The sequence below is a fragment of the Ostrea edulis genome, chromosome 4, assembly GCF_947568905.1.
Source record: "Ostrea edulis chromosome 4, xbOstEdul1.1, whole genome shotgun sequence".
In the NCBI taxonomy this organism is placed as follows: domain Eukaryota; kingdom Metazoa; phylum Mollusca; class Bivalvia; order Ostreida; family Ostreidae; genus Ostrea; species Ostrea edulis.
The window spans coordinates 35,131,378-35,159,037 of NC_079167.1; the positions used below are offsets into that span (position 1 = coordinate 35,131,378).

The 27,660-nt window shown below is 33.6% G+C and overlaps 3 protein-coding genes across 7 annotated transcripts in view; 2 read left to right on the forward strand and 1 right to left on the reverse strand.

The window, feature by feature from the left end:
- The first annotated feature begins 557 nt into the window (after nt 1-557).
- Nucleotides 558-3,938, forward strand: LOC125671495 (forkhead box protein J1-B-like). 2 transcript variants are annotated; one of them, XM_048907256.2, is made up of 3 exons: nt 558-871; nt 1,314-1,914; nt 2,122-3,938. In XM_048907256.2, exons 2-3 carry the CDS (start codon nt 1,408-1,410, stop codon nt 2,899-2,901), a joined length of 1,287 nt encoding a protein of 428 aa, XP_048763213.1. In that variant the 5' UTR covers nt 558-871; nt 1,314-1,407; the 3' UTR covers nt 2,902-3,938. The 2 variants fall into 2 exon arrangements, with proteins under 2 accessions (XP_048763213.1, XP_048763214.1); XM_048907257.2 differs by lacking the exon at nt 558-871 and adding an exon at nt 886-1,177.
- Nucleotides 3,939-6,484: 2,546 nt separating this feature from the next.
- Nucleotides 6,485-26,825, reverse strand: LOC125670626 (WW domain-binding protein 11-like). 4 transcript variants are annotated; one of them, XM_048905905.2, is made up of 15 exons: nt 26,576-26,825; nt 24,513-24,544; nt 22,813-22,906; nt 22,139-22,236; nt 21,970-22,057; nt 21,785-21,856; nt 21,466-21,553; nt 20,811-20,932; nt 18,510-18,599; nt 17,903-18,078; nt 17,482-17,665; nt 15,816-15,995; nt 15,327-15,614; nt 13,620-13,757; nt 6,485-6,878 (listed from the first exon to the last, which is right to left on the reverse strand). In XM_048905905.2, the coding sequence occupies exons 1-14, from the start codon at nt 26,637-26,639 to the stop codon at nt 13,630-13,632; spliced, it is 1,704 nt and encodes a 567-aa protein (XP_048761862.1). In that variant the 5' UTR covers nt 26,640-26,825; the 3' UTR covers nt 6,485-6,878; nt 13,620-13,629. The 4 variants fall into 4 exon arrangements, with proteins under 4 accessions (XP_048761862.1, XP_048761863.1, XP_048761864.1 ...); XM_048905906.2 differs by having other exon boundaries at nt 6,485-6,897; XM_048905907.2 differs by having other exon boundaries at nt 6,485-6,900.
- A 187-nt stretch (nt 26,826-27,012) lies between these two features.
- Nucleotides 27,013-27,660, forward strand: part of LOC125671563 (exocyst complex component 7-like) — a 30,983-nt gene continuing 30,335 nt past the window's right edge. Inside the window, exon 1 of the mRNA XM_048907346.2 lies at nt 27,013-27,156. Within this exon, the coding sequence (XP_048763303.2) occupies nt 27,106-27,156 (51 nt within the window). The 5' untranslated portion in view covers nt 27,013-27,105. The remainder of the gene's footprint in view (nt 27,157-27,660) is intronic.

Below are 27,660 nucleotides of genomic sequence, written 5' to 3' on the forward strand. Positions count from 1 at the left end.
CCCTAAAAAGTAACAAAAGCTCTTGTCATCCATTTCTCTGAGTGTAGAAAAAAATATTGCTTCTTTTATCGTTGAATTTTTTTTTTTTTCAAAACAAGAGACCGACCATGCATGATTTACCTTAAATTTGAAAATTGTATATCGCCACTGACATTAACTGTCATAAAATAATCTTTCAAGGAACTAATGCAGGGAGACGATTTATTTCTAAAGTTATACTGACAAAAGTACTCTTGGGTTAAAATTTTCACATTTCTGCATTAAATTGATTAATTAGGCCTAGGTGAATATAAAATTATTCTAGAATATAGGAAGATATATTGTGAAAACTTGAAATGTTTACACACGATTTGGCATGCTTTGAGAACTCATTTTTGTCCAAGGAGTGTAAATTATACGTGTACAGACCTCGCACCAAAATATTGACTTGGCGCGGCGTTTAAAGTATTCTGAAAATATTCCGCGAAAACGTATGCTAATGAGTTTCTTTGGCCAATCAAATACACCGTTATAACCACGTTTACCAGTACATGTTTACACTCGCAACCATAGACGGAATACACAATAACATTCAGGCCAATCGCTACAAGCCAAAATATTTATGTCTGTGTATGCTGTTGCCTAGCCGTTCATCCAAGCTAATATATTCATCTGTCAATGCACATGTACATTCTATCATTTCACTTGAAACTGTCAAACCTTTGATTTCTCCGAAATATGCATTAATATTCCAAAACAGAAGTTTATTGCGTTCACTTTTATTAAAAGTGTGCATTGGACTTGACAAGCTTGGGCATATCACAACAGTGCCGGTTCGCGGGAAAACAGCTAATTATCCTGTTGGACGGTTAACAGTTATTGGGAGATCAAGGTAAATTTTCATTTTATTATTATTAGTTTTAATATATTGTTCGACATCAATTATGATCGCCCCTGCATGTTACGATTACACGTGTAGCGGTAAGTAAGTGAATGGTTGGAACTATTCATATGCAAATTAGGTCTTGACGCCCTTTTAAAAGCAAGTCTATGCTTATATATTCCACATCTTTATAATATAACTCAATATAGTCGGTTGAACTTGAACTTATAGCACGTACTCCATTGATTACATGGATTTATGAACAAAATCATTTTGTGAAAAAGATTTTGTATTCTCCGAGATTTAATTTGCAAGGTAAGAATTCATATCAAAATACATTTGCTAACTGTTGTGTAAAAAGAAATATTGATTTAATTTTCTCCCAGCCACTATTGACAGATGAAATGTATGCTTTGCAATTTTTCATAGTCATTTATTTCTGTTATGGCAGGTCTGATATTTTTGTTGGTGAAACTTAAACCGCCAAAACGAAGTACCCACAGGTTTACGCGGTGAATCGTCACCAGGGTCAGGGGGCCAAGAAGATGCCAATTCTCACACGCGATCACCTTGCAGCCAGGTTCCGACAGAACTGGATGAACAAGTACCCCCTGGATACCTGCAGCAATGGTGGTATCAACCTGGATGACAGTCTCACAAGTCTCAACTGGCTGCAAAACCTTAACATCATGAAGATAACCTCCCCCACTCCTCCCCCCAGTCCAGGACCATGCAACAATTACTTCAGTATGGATAATAACAACAAGAACATGAAAGTCAACCCCAATCATGTTCTCAATGTTTCATGTGCTCCCCCTCAGTGTAAAATTGAGCCAAAATTTCATCTTGGAGATCCAGCCCCTCCCTCAAGTATCGGTGGAGATTCTATTGATTACAAGACAAATCCATATGTGAAACCACCATACAGTTATGCTACCTTGATCTGTATGGCAATGAAAGAAACTAAGAAAAGCAAAATAACCTTGTCAGCAATTTATAACTGGATTACCGACAACTTTATGTACTACAGACTAGCTGACCCAAGCTGGCAGGTTGGTATTTGGTCCATGATAGCACTTAACATTTAAGGGGAAAGATATCATTCAATATGTCTATCAATCTCAAGTAGCAATACTCAGGAAGATAAGCAACAGTGATAAGAACACTTCTTATGGTTATCAAATGAATTGCCACTTGTAATACTGATAGAGTTTGGCTGGAAAACCAAATCATAATCCATTATGGTCTTGCAATTTCAGAACTCCATTCGTCACAACTTGTCCCTGAACAAGTGCTTTCAGAAAGTTCCCCGTCGCAAGGATGAACCTGGGAAAGGTGGATTCTGGAGAATCAACCCAGAGTATAATGACATGATTGAAAATGGAATCTTTAAAAAGAGGAGAAACAGTCGAGACACACCCTGTCTTCCTCCAACAAAAAAGATCAAACGTGAGGAGGAGGAGGAATTTTCTAGCTGTTCAAAAGTTAAGAGCAAAGAGGGACATGTTCATTTTGGAAATCATGAAGATCAGGACCATCTAAAAGGTGATTTTAACTGGACATCTATTTTGAATCAAGATATAGAGATTGGAGGTGTGAGAGTGAAAACAGAAGATCTGTTAGATTCTAACGACAGTTGTGATTCAGGTCCCATGGTAGCCATGAGTCCGCCATCTTCCGAGTGCAATTCAGACGATTTCACAATAGAGGATCTGTTCTCTCAAACCGAACTCTCCAACGATCAGACCCCTATTGATTATGTTACAAATGATCCTTTAGATTTAACCATCAATGGACAACATATAGAGGTCCCCCAATGGTGGGACCAGAGTTTAAATCTGTCAGGACATTTCAAGACGGAACAATTAGACAGTGACCACAGAAGTGGGCTTAATACCCCCATTGCCCCCTCCCCAGCACCAGAGGATCACACCGATGGTGAACACCCCTGGGCCATGAATGGTTTTGAAGACATAGGGGATGCTTTTGATGTAGATAACTTGTTTGACCTTGAAAATATTCCTAGTCCAAAAATATAAAACAACACAATGTTCCACCTGACATCTCTTACCCAGTGGCCTCACTGCTGTAAAGTATTGTAAATTACTGTTTTTGAATTTCAATCAGACTTGGGGGTACATTGTCTGTATAATGGTCAGTGTAGAGATTTGCCATATACCATTTATCATCTATTTATTGAGAAAACTGTATAAAGTCCATAACTTCATTGTAAAGTGAATGGAGTTTATTCATTGGTTTCTCCAGTCATTTTATCAATCATGTTGATGTAGGAAAGGCAATTATACTTAACTGTTTGAAGTGTGAGTGGCAAGTTGATTTGTGATGGAGAGAACAATATTTTTGCTAATCATTTTCCCCTAGATGTGGTGTATATACACATTGTTTTAATTTCCCCTTCCAATTTTTCTAACCGCTCTGAGAATTACCAAGAGAGGATTTTTTTTTTTATAAGCCCATTAAGCAATTTTTTTCTTTCGCTTTCTTGTAAAAGGTTGTCTTGAGTGGTGTTTGTATAGAAATTAAATTCTGGAAAATTAAAGTCCATCTTTTGAAGAGGGGAGTAGGGCTCAAACAATCTATCAAAACCATCCATTTTTAGCTGAAATCACTCATAGGTGCATTTGTTAGATTTCTTTGTTAATCTTTCATTGTAAAAAAAATTTATTTATTGATTGTTAATGTACATTTTAAGTCCACTTTTGAAAAGTGTGTATTGTCTGTGATATTTTCTGTGTTGGATAGTTGCAGCATTTTTCCTCCCTAAAAATGCTTGACCTCCTTTCATAAAATTTCATCTAAAATACTGTAAGCAAAAAAAAAGAAAGAATATTTTTCAAATGTCACTCGGTTAACTATTTCATTATTAGTAGTAGTATTTTCTTTGATTTTCTGTGAAAGCAGGTCAAGAAAGTTGGACCTTCCAACCACCTTCAGTATTATTACTGGCTCACGATGTGACAAGAGTGTCAGAATTTAGATTCATATATGTATGTATTTTTTGAAGAAAAAACTGATAGAAACAGAAAATAAAGAAAAATATTTACAATGACAAAAATGTTTTTTACATCTGTATTTTGAGGGATGTTGGGATGTTGAACCCAGTCTGGAAAAAACAAAAGACACATAAAACGCATCCTTTCAAAGAAAAATCAATGAGCACAAATGAAAAAAAGTTTCAATGATAATCATTATTGATTCTAATGTAATAGTTAATTATGCAAATTAGATTCCTTTTCATTGAAAGAAAAATTAGATACAGAATGTTGAATGGCAATTCAGTTTCTGGGTGAGAGATTTGTTAAAGCACTACAGAAATTTAACACCCGAAGAACAAGTCTGTATTTTTGTGGTCTTGAACGACTGGTTTAACCCTGTCATGAAACACAATTCAGCTGGTCAGCTGGTTCGAACATGCTCTAGTTACAATGGGCTTTTTATTATCTGCAAAATGATCATTAGTTTAACAGTATGGTGTACCCCCGCAGGCAATGACGTATGAAATATGAATAGCCTTTTAAAGACTTGAAAATTTTCATTGTGCTGAAGCAGCATATCGTTGACTATCATCCGAAAACAAAATTTACCAATAGGAATTCTAACAATTATCGAAAATCAATAACTATCGGGATAGAAATTATTGAAAAGAGTTAATGATTCTTTTCTATGAACTCTGAAAACTTTGTAATGGCAGATAAAACAATTAAGATAGAAACAAAAGGGGTTAATGACAACATGAATATAATTTTCATTTATATCCTCACAACTCTCAGGACAAAAAAATGGACACCAAAATACAAAACTTGGTGCAACATGCACTTAAATCTTTTTTGTAAGCATTAAAAATATGTAGAAAGTTCAATGTATGAAACCGCTGGGTGGACAACATGCAGACACTTTAATAATACTTTTATCCTGTTAAGTCCGTGTTTAGAAGCTGATTGATATACATACACCCGTGTGACCTAACAAGTTTGGCAAGGGATCGCAGGTGTCTTGACCTCACTACCCAGACTGAGGGATTTTCACCTGTAATAACTTTGACCTTGATACTTGGAAAAATAAAATACATGTATCATACACATTGTACAGTTTTTCTCATGAACAAGTTCATGCATGATAACACTTTGCCATTACTTAAATTAAAATTTTCTGAACAGCTTTTCCTGACTGGTCTACGGTTTATCTGCAGAAATTGGTTCATTTCTCATAAAACAATGCAAGTGGTTTAAATCATTTAGATTACTCAATTATCTACATTTTAAAATCACCTTCATGAAGAAACTATTGCATAGGTATTCGTGTGACTGGACTATCAACCCTCGTGATGCTATTTCACAATCGAAAGCTTTTATCATGATTGCAAAGTTTTCTTCCTATATCCATTTCACCTGTGCTGAAAAGAACCTAGAACATTTAATAATTAATCGCCTCAACACAATCCTGTTCTTTTGATCAAAATCTGCCTACATCTCTTCAATTCATAATTAAAGCCGTTACAGTCTGAATGGCAGGATTTTACGCCGTTATTGCTGCTTCACGGGGCTTATTACATCTCGACAATCTATAGTTCTGTTGGTACATGTTCTGAGCGGATATTCTTTAATTCTGGGTGTGCAATTTTTGCACTCAGTTTTAGAAGATTTTCACAAACAAATAAGATTTGAATAATTCATACACATTATTTTTTTTTGATTTTAAGATGTCTAATTAGAAAAAAGTAATACTGTACAGCATATAATTTTTTATAGCATAAAATCCAATACACAGTATTGGAAAAAAGAAAAATTATCAAAAGTTCAGGAACATATCTTCTCTCTTGTGGGAAGTAGTACTGTACAAATTGCATTTAATGCAAACTAAACTTTCATAAAAACAAGTTTCAGTATTACTCTTTGTTAATGTAATGATTAAGAAATGAAATCCACCTCTGTAATCTTTGTAATTTGTTTCCTCTGTGGATTTTATATCCCTCTCGTGTATAGAATACATTGCATGGCTTGCGTAGAGTGGTAAAAATAAGTTTTCAGTGTTGTGTCCCAACAGTGTAAACAGTTGTGCAGTAGATATAGGTGTAACCTTTTAAATAGAGAGCTAATAAGTACAATTCACTAACTGCTGTTTGTTAGTGGGATCTAGGTCAATCCATGGAGTGGAACAAACAGGCTAATCCAAGCGGATACAAACTGTGTTCCTCCGTTGGTATTAAATATTGGAGGCACTTTTTATTTGTTTTCGCTACCTCTCACTTATGAATCATTTGTTCAAAAGATTTTTCTGGACTTCACAAAGTTTAGAGATATTTAAAGTGCCATTGCCATCATTCAAATATTTGAAATCCAGAATTGTCCTGAATATAACTCGTTAATTCTAAAGTGTTGTGGTGTTCCATATATATACTTATGTAAAGGTCTGGAGTTCTGTTTTCCTGTTTAAATCACATAAACACATTAAAAATTTTAAATCTTTTTTAAAATATTGATTTTCTATTAGAACTTTAGCTCTTCAACAGTGACAATTTTAGTATCTGATTTCCAACAAGACTTTAGGCTTCTAACCTGCTAACCCAAATTTAAATTGATTTTTTTCAGAGATAAAGTAAGATAACGATTGGACATTTTTAATTAAATGATTGAAACCTTTTCATGACATAACAGAAATCTTATTCTGCACTACATACATGTATATATAGTCTTCACTCTTCAAATTCATTTACTTTATACTTCTGGTGGAAGCATTTACACATGAATTTTGAGCTGTAAACATGCATTTATCAATAGCAATCATAAACTAGTCCATCACAATGCTTATCTTTACATGTACATATTATGTATTTCAAAATCAATCGACTATGTTATGAACCATGACACTTTGGAAATCTGTCTCGTCCCCTTGTTTAAGTCACAAATCCGAACTCCAACACACTGTGAATCAGCCATAACTACTGTTTGGATGAAACCACCAACACAGTCAGGGGAGGGAACTTCTTCTTGACATACTAGAAAAGATCAAGTAGTCTGCTACAATGAACGATCAAACAAAAAAGAATCAATAAATTGATAGTTCTCCTTTCTAAAATATTCTTCCCTCTAGACAACATAGCTAGCTAAAGTTGAGTGTCAATTAGTACAAAATAAATCTATCGATCATCCACATAGCAAAATAAATCTATCGATCATCCATTTAACAAAATTTGTTTGTTTTCATACCGTATTTTCAAATCATTCACCCAATTGCTAAAAAAAATTTGTGAATAATAGAAGCAGCTGAATAGAACAAGTCTGTTAAAGAATTTTGAGACAATTATAATGGGGGGAAAAACTACATACATTAATATCTTACAATAAGTATTCAGGTAAAATTCTACATACATTAATATCTTACATTAAGTATTCAGGTAAAATTGTTTACTTTTTTTCTAAATTGAATTCCATATACAATAAAATATGTGCTCCAGATATTGAGGATACTTGTACAAGTACCAGTATAGAGTTTGAAGATTATCAGAAGTCCTGTAAAATAAAGTACAAGTATATACACCAGTTATTTAGCTATAGTAATTTTAACATATGAATATTATATTCAACACAAACATGTTCTTTTTAACTTTGATGCCCTGAAAGGTCAGAGGTAAGTGATTTGAATAAATTTGACTATCCAGGTAAACCTAGCATAACCATGCACAATATGTACGTAGGTAAATACCACTCAGATTATGAGGATTAAAAATGACAAATGATGATTCACCTTATTCAGTATAATGGTAATCAGATTTACTGCTGTTTAAATGGGAGCTCCTTCGTTAGAATGACTTGTTTTTCTCTCTCTCAAACATTGTACTTCATACAGAGAAACTCATCAAAAATATGGAAAAACAAGGGGGATATTCATGATTCAAATCATCAGACAAAATTCCTATTTCAGAAAAGTGCAGACAAATTAACCAGGTAATGTCATACACATGTACTTAGTACTGAATTAAACAAATATATACATGTACTTAGTACTGAATTTAACAAATATATACATGTACTTAGTACTGAATTAAACAAATATATACATGTACTTAGTACTGAATTAAACAATACACTGGCCATTTAGTTTGTGGAGTCCCATATGATTTAGTTAGAATAATAAACTGACTCATTCCCCTTGTATTGGGTCCAAAGGACAAAATTCTAACTACAAAACATTCTATCAACCAAAGTAAACTGTGAAAATTTACAAAGCTAGGCAAATGAATAAAAAAATATTTGCCTTGTTCTGATATTTTACTTGTAAAGATCATACATGATGTTTACACCATTTTCCCCCCTAAAACTATTTTTCCATCTCTTTGATGTGGAGAGTTCTTGTATGACTTCCAAAATAGGTTAAATTCTTTATTGTAGTAATATTATTATACTTTGTATATTGGCCTGGTTAGATCACCTAACTAGTAATGCACCTGACCTGGGTTTGATTTCTGAGTGATCCAAAGATTTGTCTCCCTTTCTTTGCTACAAAAAACTTGGTGATGTCCACATACACAACTTTCCATAATACATGTACATAAAAGTTACTCTTACATCTTCACTTGCCTTAACCAGAAACTAACAAAATGTCATCTCTAAAACAGACCAGGTAATATACCCCAAGTTTTTAGTAAAAACAAGATAGGATGCAAGTGTACTTGAAATGTCACAAAAATATGTATCATTGTCTATTTGAGAAATGTTGTGCATGACATTAAAACATGTACAAGTGTTTGCAGGGGGTAAATGTCAAAATTCTGTGGCAAGTACAGCATCATTACAGTGCAAGAACTATTGGCAGTCATTGGTTTAGTCTATTTTCAGGTTTGAAGATATGGTACTTTAGTTTGTTTGTTTAGTTCCATTGTGGTAGATATTGAGGTATGAGCACTGTTTACTTCTCTTCATAATTCAAACAAGAGACTTCCTAAAAGATAAACTCCAATGTACTCTTGTTATAGAACATACTCCTCAAATAATCTAAGCTTGCTCATCAACTTGGGGAGACACCTCGGAGATAACTTAAGTAACTGGAATGACATCAGCAGATGATTGATCAGTAGGGGAGTGATCAAAATGAAAAAAAAAAGGAGGAAAAGAAATTCCTACATACTGTGCAAGTGGAGACTTAGAATATCAGCAACATATAAGGCTTTACAAATTAAATACCTGTACATGTGCATTATGGGGTGCGACCTAAAAACCTGCAATAAATACCATACTTGAGTCTTTAAACTGCAAATAATTTAGATGGAATAACATTATCCATTAACCCCTTCATACGTCAATATCAACCCTTTAAGACCAGTACCCATTTAAATCTCTCAATGGGGGCAAACAAGAGAGTACATGATTTCCAATCCAAAGTGATCACAAGTGAGATGTGCACACAAAGACGAGTATATAACAAGATTAAAACTGACTGGGTTTATATGAGCCGTTATATCTGGGACAAAATGCCTTCCGTGTGAAGAGACCATGGACAATGGAGATTGTCTAAATACTGATAAAGTTTGTTAAAGTCACACATTATTTCTTATATCATAAAAGTCAATCAATTTCAACATTGGACAAGTGGTAGGATTTATCTATACAACAAGGCTTAGTGTAGGAATGAATGGTTAGGAGGCTTGTGGAGGGGAATGAGACAGGATTGAATTTGTCGCATATTATGTCTTTACAAATCACTAAATGATTTTCTAATACATGGGTATATTTTCTAAAATCTAGCCCTGCTAGTATGCAGTTCTCTTTGAACTAAAAAATAAGACATTTATTGTTACCAAAAAAAAAACTGGACTAATTACTTTTGTTTCTGTGACGTTGAAAACAGGACCAAAAGCAAATCAATCTTGGATTTAGAAACTACCCACACAATTTAATGATACTGCATAAAATGTTGTTGAAGCATAATGGTACATGGTCTTGACTTTCCCTAACAAATGGCTTTAGTTATCAAATCAAATCAATAAGGTAAAAGTTTAAACAATATTTCATGAATATGAAGTCTGCTTGTGTTACTGTAGGATAGAACATAATTCTTCAACTTCAATTTTGGCATTAGAAATTGTTGTATATAGTTCATAAAATTTTCACAATTGTAAATGTATGAAAATTTCAAAACATACAAATTGATACCCATAATAGGGGAACACAATAGCACGTTTTAACCTGATTATCATGTATCAAAATTCATAACTGTGAACTATATAGCACCATTAATTAGACTATGTATTCATTGATTTCAAAACATCATCAATTAGGCTAAGTATTCTATGATTTTTAAACACCAATAATCAATAATTCTAAAGCAGTATTAATCCGGATTCTAAAACACCATTTACAATTAAGCTATGTATTCAATGATTCTAAAACACCATTTACAATTAAGCTATGTATTCAATGATTCTAAAACACCATTTATAATTAAGCTATGTATTCAATGATTCTAAAACACCATTTATAATTAAGCTATGTATTCAATGATTCTAAAACACCATTTATAATTAAGCTATGTATTCAATGATTCTAAAACACCATTTATAATTAATCTATGTATTCAATGATTCTAAAACACCATTTATAATTAAGCTATGTATTCAATGATTCTAAAACACCATTTATAATTAAGCTATGTATTCAATGATTCTAAAACACCATTTACAATTAAGCTATGTATTCAAGGATTCTAAAACACCATTTATAATTAAGCTATGTATTCAATGATTCTAAAACACCATTTACAATTAAGCTATGTATTCAAGGATTCTAAAACACCATTTATAATTAAGCTATGTATTCAATGATTCTAAAACACCATTTACAATTAAGCTATGTATTCAATGATTTTAAAACAGTAGTAATCAGGATTCTAAAACACCATTTATAATTAAGCTATGCATTCAATGATTCTAAAACACCATTTACAATTAAGCTATGTATTCAATGATTTTAAAACAGTAGTAATCAGGATTCTAAAACACCATTTATAATTAAGCTATGTATTCAATGATTCTAAAACACCATTTACAATTAAGCTATGTATTCAATGATTTTAAAACAGTAGTAATCAGGATTCTAAAACACCATTTATAATTAAGCTATGTATTCAATGATTCTAAAACACCATCAATCAGGTTATGTATTCATTCATCCTCAAACACAATACAATCATGGTATAGATTCACTGATTCTCAAACACCTTTAATCACGATATATATTCAATCATCCTCAAACACCTTTAATTGGGGTATATAATCCATAAATCAAATTTATATATTCAATCAATCACCTTTAGTTAGAGTATATATTCAATAAATCACATTTAATTAGGGTATATATTCAATAAATCACATTTAATCAGAGTATATATTCAATAAATCACATTTAATCAGAGTATATATTCAATAAATCACATTTATTTAGGGTATATATTCAATAAATCACATTTAACTAAGGTATATATTCAATAAATCACATTTAACTAAGGTATATATTCAATAAATCACATTTAACTAAGGTATATATTCAATAAATCACATTTAATTAGGGTATATATTCAATAAATCACCTTTAATTAGGGTATATATTCAATAAATCACCTTTAATTGGGTATATACCGTATAAGTAGAATTTTTAGCGAGGAATTAATTTTGGCATTATTTGTGAGGGTGTTGAGATTGCTCAATTTGAATATCGTGAACAATTTATTCCATAAAAAACACCCCAATTTATTCTGAATTGTTGGTAATACATGTAGTTATCTTTCTTGGAATTATAAAATCACTAAAATTAGCTCTCGCTAATTATATATACCCATTTTTATCGGAAAATCACGGAGTTTGTGTCTCGCTAAAATTTCATTTATATGGTATTCAATGATTCCCAAACACCTTCAACCAGGGAATATATTCAATGATCCTCAAATACCTTCAACCAGGGAATATATTCAATGATTCTCAAACACCTTCAACCAGGGAATATATTCAATGATTCTCAAATACCTTTAATCAGGGAATATATTCAATGATTCTCAAACAACTTCAACCAAGGAATATATTCAATGATTCTCAAATACCTTTACTCAGGGTATATATTCAATGATCCTCAAACACTTCAATCAGGGAATATATTCAATGATTCTCAAATACCTTTAATAAGGGTATATATTCGATGATCCTCAAACACCTTCAACCAGGGAATATATTCAATGATTCTCAAATACCTTTAATCAGGGAATATATTCAATGATTCTCAAACAACTTCAACCAAGGAATATATTCAATGATTCTCAAATACCTTTACTCAGGGTATATATTCAATGATCCTCAAACACTTCAACCAGGGAATATATTCAATGATTCTCAAATACCTTTAATAAGGGTATATATTCGATGATCCTCAAACACCTTCAACCAGGGAATATATTCAATGATTCTCAAATACCTTTAATCAGGGAATATATTCAATGATTCTCAAACAACTTCAACCAAGGAATATATTCAATGATTCTCAAATACCTTTACTCAGGGTATATATTCAATGATCCTCAAACACTTCAACCAGGGAATATATTCAATGATTCTCAAATACCTTTAATAAGGGTATATATTCGATGATCCTCAAACACCTTCAACCAGGGAATATATTCAATGATTCTCAAATACCTTTAATCAGGGAATATATTCAATGATTCTCAAACAACTTCAACCAGGGAATATATTCAATGATTCTCAAATACCTTTAATCAGGGTATATATTCAATGATCCTCAAACACCTTCAACCAGGGAATATATTCAATGATTCTCAAATACCTTTAATCAGGGTATATATTCAATGATCCTCAAACAAGGCACACATAGGTAAGCTAAAGTCCAATCTCTTACAGTTACAAAGTTCTTAGCTGTGATGTTCACACAAAGAGTATAGATCAGATAAGTTATTACAATTTTGGACCCAGAGGACATAACAGCAAGACAGCTTATAAAGAAGGAAATTTCAAAAAAAGTTTACAACATAAACTACAGATTACATTAACTGCAAACTACATGTGGATGTAGCGTGTTGGGGAAACGAGTACATACATATATGAATTGCAAAGATATGTAAATTAGCAATAGCCCCCCTTTTTTCCCTGAAATATCATTGCATGGATAAAAGTATGTCCATGTTTAGGACTAACTTATATATGTACGTGTGACATACTGGTATGTTTTAAAAATGACAGCAGGTCTTAAGTCAAAGGGGCATAACCTTCATAAGTTGTTGTTCTACAGTACTAGTTATCTTTCTTTGGGAAAAAAACATGACAATAGTATTTTTAGAAGTCCTTTTAAATATCAAGCAAAGGTGCTAAGAACTTCATAAGTAGTATACAATCTTTCCAGATGTATTAAATGAAGCTCTGGTCTCTTGTTTAATAGCCAAGTTCATCCTCCGGTCCGAAATAGCAGTATTTTTGTCCTATTGAGCAATGTTTTCCTGCTGGTTCAATGTGAAAACATTCAGAGTGAACTAATTGTAAAATATAAGAAAATCTACTCCTTGCATCTTCATGGAATATATTTTATTGCTTGGTCACTAAACTCAACATGAAATTCCATTCTCAGTTGACTACGATTTAGAAACAAAATTCTTGTGGAATCAATAAATGACTTTCCAAAGAACAATTTCTGAAAGAAAAACAATCGCGACACAATATCCCAGTACAGAGTCATATCATCACCTTGATAGTGTCATAATAAGTCTGACATTTCCTTCATGAACTGATCATAGGCATCGTCCTTCGTTTTTGTCGGAGCTGTTGTCACAGATGGTGCTGCCACTTGTGACATACTTAATGGCCGCCGCTCCTCTTCTTTTGCTGTAACAAATCAGAATTTAAATTTACTTAAGACAAGTTAATTCCTATTTTCAAGTAATGACTTAGTATATCATAAAAGTACTGTATAATGTGATCTACATCAGAACTCAGGGATCTTCGTTATGACAGCTCCTACCATGGTAAAGGACCTCAATTTTAAAGGTCTCTATTTGTATATTTCAATAATCCAAATAAGGATGTATGCTACGCCAGAGAAATTTGATATAGATGAAAAGTGGAGGATATGTACAACAATATTTTGAAATTGAAAACTTTCAGATTTACTTTATTTAGTCAAAAAAATGCAGTTTTAGTTGAAAGCAATTTGAGGAAAATTTAAAACTCCTGCTGGACTCGAACACAAGATCTACAGTTCAGCAGTCGACTTGTTAACCTACTGAGCTACTCAACTAGGCGAGAATTTTTAAATGAATGACAAATATTGCTGATATTTATATTTTCATCCATGTTTTAAAAGAAAGTCAGCCATTATGACAATGTAGAGTACTTCCTTAATTTCAACTCATACAGCAAATGTTCTATGAACTGAGGTGTACAATGATGGTTCACTTGAATTCACATTCCATGATTCAACATCACACAACAGGGTTTGACATTTACTTTTTTGAGCACTGGACCAGCCGAGCTACTTCAAATGATTTTTACTAGACCTGACCTTACATCCACTAGCCCCGACTAACTTTCCAGAAAAAACTGATAGTTTCTCCATATTTACATACTTAATTCCAATGACAAACGTTAAGTTTGAACTAAAACATATTTAATTATCTCAAAACAATCTTTAGTCTCGTCATTCAATTTGATACTTTTATTTTCAAAAGCATTTTCTGTTTCTTTAAATTCTACCCGGCACAGAAATTCTTTAGTCCATTTTTAAAAAAATGACTGCAACCATTTTGTTTTTTTAAATTTCTATTTCATAAGCCCTGCTTTGTTTCTTTCCAACCTTTTCCTTTTTTCTCTTTCGGGACATCTTTCCATGAGGATGAGAAGTCGTATTTGAATATAGAGACATTCTCTCACATGTCAACACCAAAAAATGGTTGGTTACGACGTAATTCATAGATTTGATAAACACGTTCATATTTCCAATTCAAATAAACTGGGTTTTTAAAAAAAACGAAAATGAATTCAATTTGTATCTACCTATCCGAAACATAACTTTAAACACATTAACATCGAGTAGATGTTGTAAAACATAACTTACGGCCGTGACTTATTTATTAGAACTAAAAATAGAGATTATGTCATCATGTGGTTCAAAATTACTTGCAAACTCTTTACAGTTATTTTTTTATTTAAGAATAAAATATCTTAATGGTTTACAGTAAAGTGTCTTGTTTATTTTTTCAACACGCCCAGTTGGTCTAGTAAATCAACGTTTTACCCGACCGGACCTATCATTTAGTAGACTCAGTCGGTCGGACATGCTTTAGTGTCAAACCCTGCACAATTCTGAGAAGTGAAATAAAACATAGACAATGCAATAATTTGCATAAGCCTTCCTCTTTTGACAGAAACAATGCATTACTACCATAAAACACTTACTGTGAAACTTTATCCTGCCCTTGGCATCCTTGCCTTCTCTCTTAATTTTCAGGGCTGTGGGCATGAATCTTGTGACATCACCCATCAAGTTCTTGATTTGTGGTTTAGCCTCGATGGTGGCCAGGTTTTTCTTCTCCTCCTCCCCTGATTTACGAGGTGGTTTCATGATGCTGGGAGGAGCACTGAGGACATTAGGATTAGGCCCCACCCCTGGAGGGGGAGGGAGTCCTGGGGGTAACACACCGGGGGGACCAGATGGAGGTCGCATGATCCTGGGAGGGGGTACACCTGGAAAAATTCAATGACTTTGTTAATGTAGAAGCCAACTTTCATGGATAAGTTTTTTTGTGTGGAAAATCCATGCATTTGCAGATACTAAGCAGATACATTTAAATGAACTCGAAAGTTGTGACCTAATAGTAACATCATTAATGATTTCTGCCTTGCTTTCTATCAAAGATAGACATTCAAAGCTATAAAAAAAATTACCTGGAGGAGCAGGAGGCATTCTCTGTAAATTGGGAGGTAAACCTGGTGGGGGTCCAGGAGGTAATCCTTGAGGTCGTCCAGGAGGGGGGCCTGGGGGTAACATTCTGGGTGGAGCCCCTGGGGGACCACCTCTTAGTGGGGGAGGTCTGAACATCATTGGAGGTACACCGGGAGGAGGTCCTGTAACACAAAAACTTACCATCATTTTCCTTATCCTTTCTATGTAAGAGTGTTTAACAAAAATACACTTCTCAACCATTCACAATTATTCATTTTATTCAATCAAACTATCAAACAAGAATTGCGTATCATATAACTAAAACATAGATGCTCCTATGACACTGAATCACACACCTGGATCAAATTTTTTTCTACAGTTACTTTATCTTACAACTAAACACTATATGATCTACGACTGAAACATACTGCAATCATTTAAGAGAACCTACTCTGGTCTCATCCTCACTCATGGTATGAACAAACTTGAATCTACACACAGGGGCTAAGCCCGTTTGAGCCCAAACTTTAATTAAGTTCTCTATGTTTGCCGTATCTGGGTCGCTTATTTTACAAAACATCAACTTCTGAATCTAACTGCCATTTGGAGGAAGTAAGTAGCGTATATTTGATGTGAAATTTTAATTGATTGGTCTGAAATCTTCCACACTAGTCTGAATTTTGCTGCTCTCTTAGGCAAGAAACCACCAAGTGACCTGGACCGGTAAATGTTCTAGTAAAAAAAAACAGGTGAAATCGAGAGAACGATGAGTTATATCTCTCCAATTTTTAGAACCTGTGGCTTGAAATTTGGTATGCAAGTAGTCAAAACATTAATCTATACAAGGAGACCGGCAAATTACACATACTGCACCTAGTTTCTGATTTTTTAGGTATTTGAAGCGAGTGTGTAGTTTTTTATCTGGGTCAGAGTTAGACCCCTTCCTATATTTATGGTATCACAGAGTTCAGGCCCAAATGTGCTTAGCCCTTGTGAATCTACACTACATGAAAATGCTGGTATATTACTATTATTATTATCATATATTAAGACAAATTCTTTCATTGTGATTCTTGATAGGAAGAATTTTCAAAGAATGTAAACTTGGATATGGTTGCATGTTGTTAATTACTTGGATTTCCTTTGCAAACCATTCACATGGGGTTTAATTATGCTCTATCATAAATGAATAAATTACATGACTATGGGCATAGTATGCACGAGAGTATGATATTTGATGGACCACAAGTGTTAGAACACATTCATATCAACCTTTGGTCAAGGTGAGGTAATCATGAAATAAGAGGTCCATAGATCACAGCACTTACATGAGCAGTTGCACTTTTCCATATAGAAATTAATAATCCCTATTTGGTGTGAATAAACTTGAATCTACACTTTACTACATGAAGAAATTTGCATACTTTGTAGTTCTCAAGATGAAATACATTTACAAAATTTTCCTAAGTATGTCTACATTAAAACTCTAATTATGGCCCCATCCTGGTTCAAGGGATTATGGTTTGAATAAACTCATATTTTCATAATATTAGGAAATTTCAATGCAAGTAGTTTTTGAGAGAAATTTGAAAATGTAAAGTTTGCAGATAATAGACAGACATGACAAACGTCCCTCGGAACTAATCTAATATCTGCAATAATGCAAACCTGGGGGTACAGCAGGGGGAATGCCTGGCGGGGCACCAGGTGGGGGTCCTGGAGGAACCAATCTCCCTGCCTGCTGTGTTTCTGTGCCTTCTACAGTTGAGCTCTCGGTCAGATGTGATGACGTGTCTTGTGATTTTTCTGTCTTCTCATCCTCTGAATCGGAGTTATCACTCTCCACTTTCTTCTGTGAAATAAACAACATCTAATGTCATAAGTTCAGAAGCAATAACACTGCTAATTTACACATCATATTTCCATCTATGAAAATGTCCAAAAGTTTTTAATTATGTTTAGTTGTGTATTTGGTTTTTGATAGTGCATTTGGTGGAAGGGAGCTTCCACTTAATCAAGTGCATCGCTAATCTATCATACCCACTAAATATAACACATTTAATGTATATGGTAAATTTTAAAAGCTTGCCTCCTTTTTGTCTTTGGCTGGAGCTTGTTGCCCTGCCAACTTCAACATTTTTGCCTGAAGTGGAGTAACCCCAGCTGCTTTTGGTCGACCATACTTCAGCCTTGTGTCCTTTTCATCTTCATCTGGATTTCTGGAGTCATCGTCTATAAATCTAATTTTCTTCTGTTTGCTACTCACTGTAAAAAATTCAACAATTTGCATTTCTAATAAATCAGCAGTTACCTTGATAAAGAAATCTGTAGCACCATTATATTTATTCTTTGTGACCTTGATTTCATTGAGAGGACAAGACCTCATTCACAAAGCCGCATTTATCAACTTGTCACTCAGTATTTTAGTGTTCACAACATAAAATATGAGGATGCTTTTCCACCACAAATCAAGAATACATTCACACCAAGTACACTTGAACTTCAGTATCTCGAACACCGATATCTCGAATACCATAAATATCTCAAAGTGATTCGGAAGTCCCAACCATGTATTTTACCCTTGATATTTCGAATCCTTGGATATCTCGAAGTTTTTTCTCCGTCCCATCGAGTTCGAGATAACAAAGTTTGACTATATGATGTCTATATCTTCAATCACATTAGTAAGTATTCACCTGCTGAATGGTCTGTTTCCATGGGATCATCTATGACATCATGTGGATGTTCCACATCTACATCAACTGTACCAATGTTTTCCTCAATATCTGAAACAGACAGCAGACTATAAGGCTACCAGTGTTACAATAAAATACATTTATTTCCGCACAGTACAGCAGACTACAAACCAACCAGTGTCATTAAACACATGTACTTGTACCTCACAATACACCAGACTAAAAAAACAACCAGTGTGGTAAAATACAACACAGCATAGCAGATTACAAAACAATGTCCTAAAAAATCTTCACAGCATTGCTGTTACTACAAAACAAAGTGCATCACCACTACATGATTTTCCCGCCAGAAAGCATTCCTTGAAATAAATGAAGAAATGATAACTACATGTAACCATGTTGGTCCCTGTGACCTAGTTTTTGGTAAATCACACGTTATTCATATCATGCATCAAATATCAAGATTTGAGACTTTATACGTGTAGCATCCAAGTGAAAAACCTGGCAGGGCTTTAGTATATCTGGTGTTATTATCCTTTAGAAAAATACAGTCAATTTCATAGGTCGAGGGCTGGTCACCTGAAGGGAGACAATTCATGATGTCTCCCTCATGTGCAGGGTGACAACTGTGTTGTCTCCCTTCAGGAGATAAATTTTAATGGCACAAGCAAGATAGCTCTATTAAAAATTAATTAAAAATATGCGGAATCAATATTCAATCAATTTTATTTGTGACTTCAGTGTCAACATTAATGGTCAAAATAACAAATGAGAAGAAAAATATTGCCATTCTAATGCAATTTTGCTTTTCACTTATGTTTACGTTCTTGTTTTGAAATACGTTACAAAATGTTTACGTTTATGTGTCATTCTACCGTGACGTCACAATCGAAAGCTTTCGCCCGTTTAACTTTTTCAAACTTCAGTGTTTTGCTTTCTTTAACATATAAATGTATGACAATGAGTGTAAAACAAACTATTGCATGTAGTTGAAGGTAACATTGATTTTACTCCTGGAAAACCATTTCAAATTTATTATAATTTTCTGAAGAAAACGTTACGCATTTCTTGACGTCTTAAATTTTAAAAAAATTGTATAGTACAAGTCAATAACTGTTTGACATCATTTTAACATTCAGATTCTTCAGGATAATAAAACTATTATGGACTGTTTAGCAGGGAGACATTACAAATTATCACAATGAAATAATTGAATGTCTATCACATTGGCACCATCGGGTGATAACCCTACTCAGGCCTAATAATTTGTGATGTCTCCCTGCTAAACAGTTCATAATTGTATAATATCATTCATAATAATTTGTGATGTCTCCCTGCTAAACAGTTCATAATTGTATAATATCATTCATAATTGAGGTCACTATGACTTAGTTTTCAGTTATGGCCTACATTTCTCCTAAGATGCTTCATCTAATAAGGCTTGGTCATTCTAAAGATCACAGTATCCGTGTTATGAGCCGGGTATGATATTACTATCAATCTTATTTAAGGTCACTGTGACCTACTTCTAGATTGCGAAACACCTCCTTTATGACACATTCACTGATGTGTCCAAATTAAAAGTAAATGACAGAAAAGCTTATTTTCCATGCCATTATACACCCTGCCATAAACAGGTGTATTGTTGTAACTACCACACAGAATATAAAACAACCTACACAGCATAACATCTTAATAAATACCTTTGCCTCACAATACATGGACATGGTAATACCATACATATATACATACACAAAGCTGATTCAAATATTCAATGCCTTAGAATTTTAATCCAGTCATAGCAAGAAAAATTACCCAATCAAACAAAAAAACCTCTTTCACAAAGAATAGTAAATCTCATTAATGTATGTAATTTTGGGTCCACAGACACATGATTGAATGGATGTACAGGTTTGTTGTCCAATATCTATATTTCCAATGTTTTTGCCTTTAATATCTTTACAAACTGCAATGATAGCCTCATGAATCCACTGTACTTGTAATCAACTGGTTCAACAAAGTGCATATGAATCTTGATAAATATAATATGTCTATTTCTATGACTGGGAATTCTGACAGAAATGAAAGTAGAATGTAAATACACTGTGTAAAAAGTAAGTTTCATATTTTGATTATCAAAATGTCAAAAAGTAGGAATAAATTGATAATATTTCTTAAATGAACAAAATTTTTGTAAAAATCATATATTTCTTTTTAAATGACAGCATCTGATACATCATTTGAAAATTTAAAAGTTAAATACATACAACACAAGGTTATGACTAAAAGATCAGTTCTGACCTTTGGCAGGGTCATATTCCTCTTCATCTTCACTGTCACTAAGAGCAGGAGGAGGTCCAGGGGGAGGACCCGGAGGTGGGTGTCGCCTCGCTGCTTCCAAGTCAAAATTTGATAAACTTTTCCTTTAAAAACAAATTCCTTTACTATAACCTAAATTCATTTTAACAGATTGTCATTTCTCTAATTTGTTCTTAAGGTTAATTGATCCTCGTGTGATGTCATAGGTTTTTGCAAAAATCTTTATCAAATTAAACTTTGCGCATGAAGTTTTCTTCTATTCTAATTATTCTGTACAACGAAAATGTGTGATTTTCTGATGTTAACATATACTTCTGTTTTTGTATGTCTGACATCTTTAAAAATGTGGCAACATACACATTTTCTTTGGCTATTGATTAAATTTAACTATATTGAATGAAAATTAATACAATTTATGCACTTTTAACCATTATTATTGATAAGTCACATGAGGATCGATCCACCTTAAGTTAAGATTCTTTCATTGTTGTAATAATGGCTAAGATGCTTAGCTGTAACTATGCAAAGAGAGCTCTGTTCCAACCTGAACTGATGAAATATCATTTATTTAGTGTGCTCAACTAGTAACATCCAATGAATAATCTTGAATATACATGAATATGAAAAAAAACCTTACTCAAAGGTAGATTTCTTCAATATGCCATGTGGTTTATCTTGGCTTATAGGCAACGGTATGTCACTGGGTAGAGGTATCATTGATGTAGCTAAAACAGAGGGTTTGAATTGATGATTTTGATAATTAAATATTTCAATAAACTCTGTATCATTGATGTAATTAAAGCAAATGGACCATGATAAAAATTAACTCTCTGAACTGAAATTATGAGTCGAGACATGTTATACATTTATTAAGAGTATCTGTATCATAAATAAAACATGTAAATATTTAATATACATGTACATGCATAGCTGTATTGTTAAACAAAATGACTCACTTGTGTCCTGTTGTGGTAAAGCTGGTAAAGGAATCTGGTCTAATTTCACCCTTTCTGCATTTTTTACTTGTTCTGGAAATAAAAAAGGAATGGCACATTTTATATCTGTTAATATAAACATCATTGATACATGTACATTGAATGAAAATAAATGTGATGTTGACCAGAGTCTCATTCTTCTGTACCGTAATACACTTGAAGTTTTTCTCTCTTTCTGTCATATTCCACCTCTTGCTTCTGTAGATCTTTTGCCAAATCTGGATTTTCCTTTTCCTGAAAATAAAAAAAGTCAATAGAAAATAATTCGTGAAAAAGATTTGAAGATATACTTCCTTGAATAAAAGGCTTACTTACATAAAGCTTTAAAACTCGTTGAAATGTTTCTTTGAGTTTCTTTCTCTTGTCTTTTAAGACCTTTTCACTCAGTTTTGGAGCATCAAGAGGGTTGAATTCTGAAAGAAAAAAATAATAATATGAAAAGTCAAGAAGCTTTCATATTATAGACAAATTAGTTTGAAAATCATAATGTATTTCATGAAAGAGTACAAAACTCCATTTCTCCCTTCGCGTTTACAAAAATTGCTATGGGTGGAAAGTATATTGTGATATTTAGAAACTGAAAACTTTAAAATTTATAACTTTTTTCAACAAGAAACTGACATTTTATGTAAAATTTCTGGACAATAAATTAAAACTTCTGAGAGTCTCAAATTCATAATCTACACAATTGCAAGTTTTATAACTTAACTAAGTACTGCACTAATCTGATAAGCAAGACAATTTAAAAAGAAAAGTACAGTGTGACAGTGTGTCAGTTCTCTTAGAGTTCAATATTTGGAAAGACAAACTCACTTTCAAATTCATTTTATAATTCAGTTTTATATTACAAAACACATGTATATACAAGCAATATGAGACCTGATATTTGCAGAACAAGTTCAACAAGTATCTAAATGCCAAATTATTAAAAGGATCATACAACATGAGTGGAAATAAAAAAATTTCAAAATGTTTTGAAATGAACATACCCATCAGATCTATGACTTCCATTTCTTGCAGTAACTTTAGAGGGTCCTTTCCCTTTAGCACTGCTGTTCTAACCATCATTCGCTGTTTCTTATTCTGCAAAATTTGAAAATAAAAAGAGGTTGATGTGTAACTTATTTTAGATCAACACAAAACAAGAGGCTCATGGGCCTTAATGGTCACCTGAGTATCATAAAATTAAAAAAATTGAATTTAAAAAGGTGCATATTAATGGTGCAACAAGTGCATATTTCAATCTTAAAGAACAGGAAATCATGTTTTTAATATCAGTGTTTGAAACTTGCTGTAAAATTAGCTAGACATGCAGGGCTGACTGCTTGTAAACATTGTAAGTCCTGCCAAAGACCTACTAGACCTTAGAAAATAAAGTTTTGCTATTTTTGAAATTTTATTTAGTGAAAATTTTAACATGTCCAGTCAGGCATCTCTACAAAGACAATTGTTCGCCCGCAGCAAAATGCATGTATCTCTGGCTGTCGGGCAGATGGTTATTTGATACACTGTTAATATACTTTTAAAAAGTATATATGTTTAATCATAGAGAGTGTTCAACATTAACTTTTTCACCATAGTAGTCCAAGATTCTGTAATTAAGTTGCCCTGCTAGGTCAGAGGCTAGTCCAGCTGCTGGAGGCAGTCGGCCGAGTTGCAAAGCTACAAGGAGGTGGGGGCAGTGCTGGATTGGGCTCAACAACCCCCCCCCCCCCCCCCCCCATATGGTGGTGGGGTCTGAGGGGGGGGGGGGGGTCTACTACGGAAAATTTTCAAAGTCTAGAAGCAAGATCCTGCATTTCTGTTGCAAATTGACCTTTTAATACTCTCATTTTAGCCTCTGATTTTACTGATTTATTTATCAAACTACAATGTTTTTAGGGTAGATTGTACACTTGAATTGCAGTGTTACGTGCTCTATTTTTTTAAGGGCAGAATTGACACAGTTGCAGTCAAGATTAGATATTAGTCCATTCCACTAGGTTTTCACTTTTTTCAGTAGTCCACCGGACTACTTACTCATAGCTAATATTCTGATAGTCCGCGGCAAAATTTACTAGCCTCAGACTACCGGACTAGCATTAGTGTCGAACCCTGATAGATAAATAGCAGAGGGACTGCAAACTTCTCTGTGGCAGAAAAATATGTTCATATTTAACAAGGTGTATGGAAGTTAGAAGGAAAATATCTAGTAATGTATGTTTGTACAGTGATTGTAAATGTCTATTAAATAAACTTTTATATACAATGTAGTGATTATGGAATTTAACAAGCATTCTGCACCTGTCCCAAATCAAGTCATTTCTATATATTTCAGGTGAGGGCACTGAAATCACAAGGAGATACTTCAAAAAAAATATCATGACATCACAAGTTAGCAGTCCTTTTGCTCAATGTCTCGATACAAACTTTGGTAAAAGTTGGTCCTGACCATTAGAATATTGTAAATTCTTAACACTTAATACTTCCACACAATTTCATTTCACAAGTAAATCATTTACATGAACGCAAATTTTGGCACTTATATTTTTTGTAAACTTTCCTCATCAGCCAACATATCCCATGATTTCCAATGTGCCAAAATTTATCAGATGTTGAATTTCACAAAGAATGATAAGCAATAAGTCATCCGAGTTTCCAAGGTGTCTGGTGGCCTAGAATTTAAAACCTATACTAATCGTTTACTTGCCTTTTTCAACTCCTTTTTTCTTGCTTCTTTTCCTGGAAGAAAATAAGATCAATTTAATTTGAATCGTAGTATGTGTGTTTTAAAAAAAAATTCAGGTGTACCAAAAATGGTACATAATATGCCCATAACAAGTTTATGTTGGGTGTTTTCTAAAGCTACGAGTTGTAGAAACTTATCAAGGTAGCATCAGCTATCATCAAGTTGTGACATACTTTCTTTTGCATCGTACGAGTAAAAGGTCCTAGCATACTATGTTTGGGGAACGTAATAAGAAGGTCCTCACTTGAAAACCGTGGTTAGAGTTTGATGGACAAATCATGAGGAAGTTAAAAAAAATACTTGCACATAAAAATATATATAATATATAAAAGCGAGTCTTTTGAAAGTATTCTTTGCAAGTATTTTTAATGTGTGGATAAATTTACAAACAACTTTCAGAATGCCTGTCTCAAGCCATTTCAAATAGCTTGATAAAGTTATATATAGCTTTATAAAGCTAAATAGATTAACATAGAGATTGTACTGGGCCTGATAGAGAACGCAGAGTTGGCAAAAGACGCCGGACTACCAGATATCTCCGGTAAATTTTAATTTGTCCGGTAAAACTTAGAAACTCATCTGACAAACTGTCCAGTAGCCATTAGCAGACAAAAAAGGGATAATATCAGCGTTGTTTATTGGCTTTTGTGCAAACAAAAACTTCGTCTGGTATAAATAACTTGCTTTTGTACAACAAATGTGCTTTCCCAGAAATCGTAAGCCCACTCCGTGCGTGTACTTGTCATTCTACTTCCGATTGTGTGGCCTATCACATGGTTGAAAAATCATAGTTCAGTCGTAAAAAAGAAAGCTGAATGTGTAAACACAGGTGCTTAAACAGTATGTCAACATGATCACATATCTCACTCCCCTTTAGTTTACCACAAATATTTTCCGTGGCGATAACCTTGATTTTCGTCAATTACAAATTATGAAAATTTATATGTAATTAGATCACGTAAATATTGGCCGGCTTTGTGCTGCGCAGTTTGAAGAAATTTTATTGTAAGGTTGAGTGAGTAACAACTACACCACATAATACTTTTCTTTATTAGTACTGTATGGAGTTTTCCAAGGGGTTATCTACTTTCATTTTCAAAGTCTCCAACCAAAGATGCTGGAAATGACAAGTTTTACGTTTCATGGCGAATATGCATTGTAAAATGAGTAATGAAATGAAAGTGGTTATATTTGTTCTAAACTGGGGGGGAGGGGGGGGGGGGTGCTGACTGGGGGTTCCGGGGTATGTGGTTATATCAACAAGCACAAAAATACAACAAAATTGATAAGAAAGTTTAATTCATATGTGGTCAAAACATAGAGAACTGTTAAACACAAGTAAATGTTTTAAACTGTCATACTCCAGGGTTGAAAAAAAAAAAGGTGAAACAATCTCAGTTTTTTTTATTCTGCCTGATAAATTTTTAACTTGTCTAGTAGATTTTCTAAATTATCCTTAATCTACAGTTTGGTAGTTTTTTATGCTCTTTCGCCAACTCTGGAGAACATTACATTCTGTCACTTTGGAAGTGAATATCAGCAGATTATGTTCAGGTATGTGCACATTCTGAATAAATAAAACAATTGTTAGAAGTGGGCATGGGGTAAATGTCTTCCTGTGTGATGTGACAGCATCTCAATATAATAAAAGAGTGTGTTAGAGATCGCTGATCCCGTTGTTCTTGTGCTCCACTCTTCATGCTCTTAGAGTTGCGAATGACAAGAACATGTGGGCATGAACGTGTTCGACAGCACTACCTACAGGTGGTGTGAGTTCTTGCACCTCAAACCTGTTCTTGTGATGCGTACTCGGCGTTCAGGATCGGCAGGGATTTGTACTCATGCGAGTAACAGAGGTCTCGAACACACTACTGTGTCGAATAACAGTCTGAATTTCTTTATGAATACACCCAAGCCCAAGGTTTTACTTTCCAACAGATCTTGAATATGTTATCGTACTGTGCAAAGCAGTGATAGAAATCCATTTGAACTCTGAACTCCTGAGTGACAAAAATAAAACTTACTGGCTTGGTCCGTGGGGTTCATGAATTTCCCACTTTTTGTGGTGTTGATTGATCTTCGACCCATCTTTAATTTTCAGTGCTGTCTCTATCAAAGTTATGATATATGAATATTATTAGCACAAAGTACAGATATAGAACAAATCAAGCCTTTAAATCTGCCGCATTCTTGTAAAATTTGCTCTAATCTTTGCTAGAAAAGAGAGTGTAAATTCGGTTTGCACACTGCCGTAAATGAGTCTATTGCAATGTTGAACGTAAAGGGCAAACGTTTAAAGAAGATGTAAAATATTTATATCATGCAGTTAAACAGTAAGATCAATACTATCTCAAAAACATTTGGTGAAAATAACATATTTGAAAAATGTTCATAGTTCATCTTACAATATTTACGACATACAAAAATTAGATTAGGTCAGCGAAACGCTTGTGCACACGATTGCTAAAGTCGCAAAATTGTGTTTATTTTTGACACTGACTAGATTAGGGTGTTTGTAAAATAATTATTTTAGAAGACTCACTCATTTGTCAAAATGAGTGCCACAAGCATTCAGAAAGCAGACATTGATAACAAACTTGAACGGGTAAGCATAGGTACAAAAATATTGATAATTTGGCTTTAGTGTGTAACAGATTTAAGCGTTGCGACAGTTTTATTCAAATTATTGGTTAAGTGTAATCTTTCTGTTTCCTGAAAAAAATACTTACCATTCGTACTCACTTAAGCTGCAAGAATGACTCTAATACAGAGCCAATAACAAGAGTAATCACGAGTCTAACCCTGATGATGGTGGTCTGCATGCACTCCATGGATTCCATGGGGGCATGAAACATTTTTAGTGTCGACTGCTTTTGAAGTTTTGTATTATTTGTTCCTAAATATTTAGATAATATGTTTATGGTGTGAACGTTGAGATGAGTGAAGACCCCATAACATCTTACAACATGACATGAGACAATTCATTTAACGCGGTAAATATAACGCGGTTGATGTAAACAGTACATTGTTACATCATCATTAGCTGCGACTGTTTTTCTTTCAAATCAAGCAATTATCCACAATAAAAAGTACGAAAGTATGGGAAAGC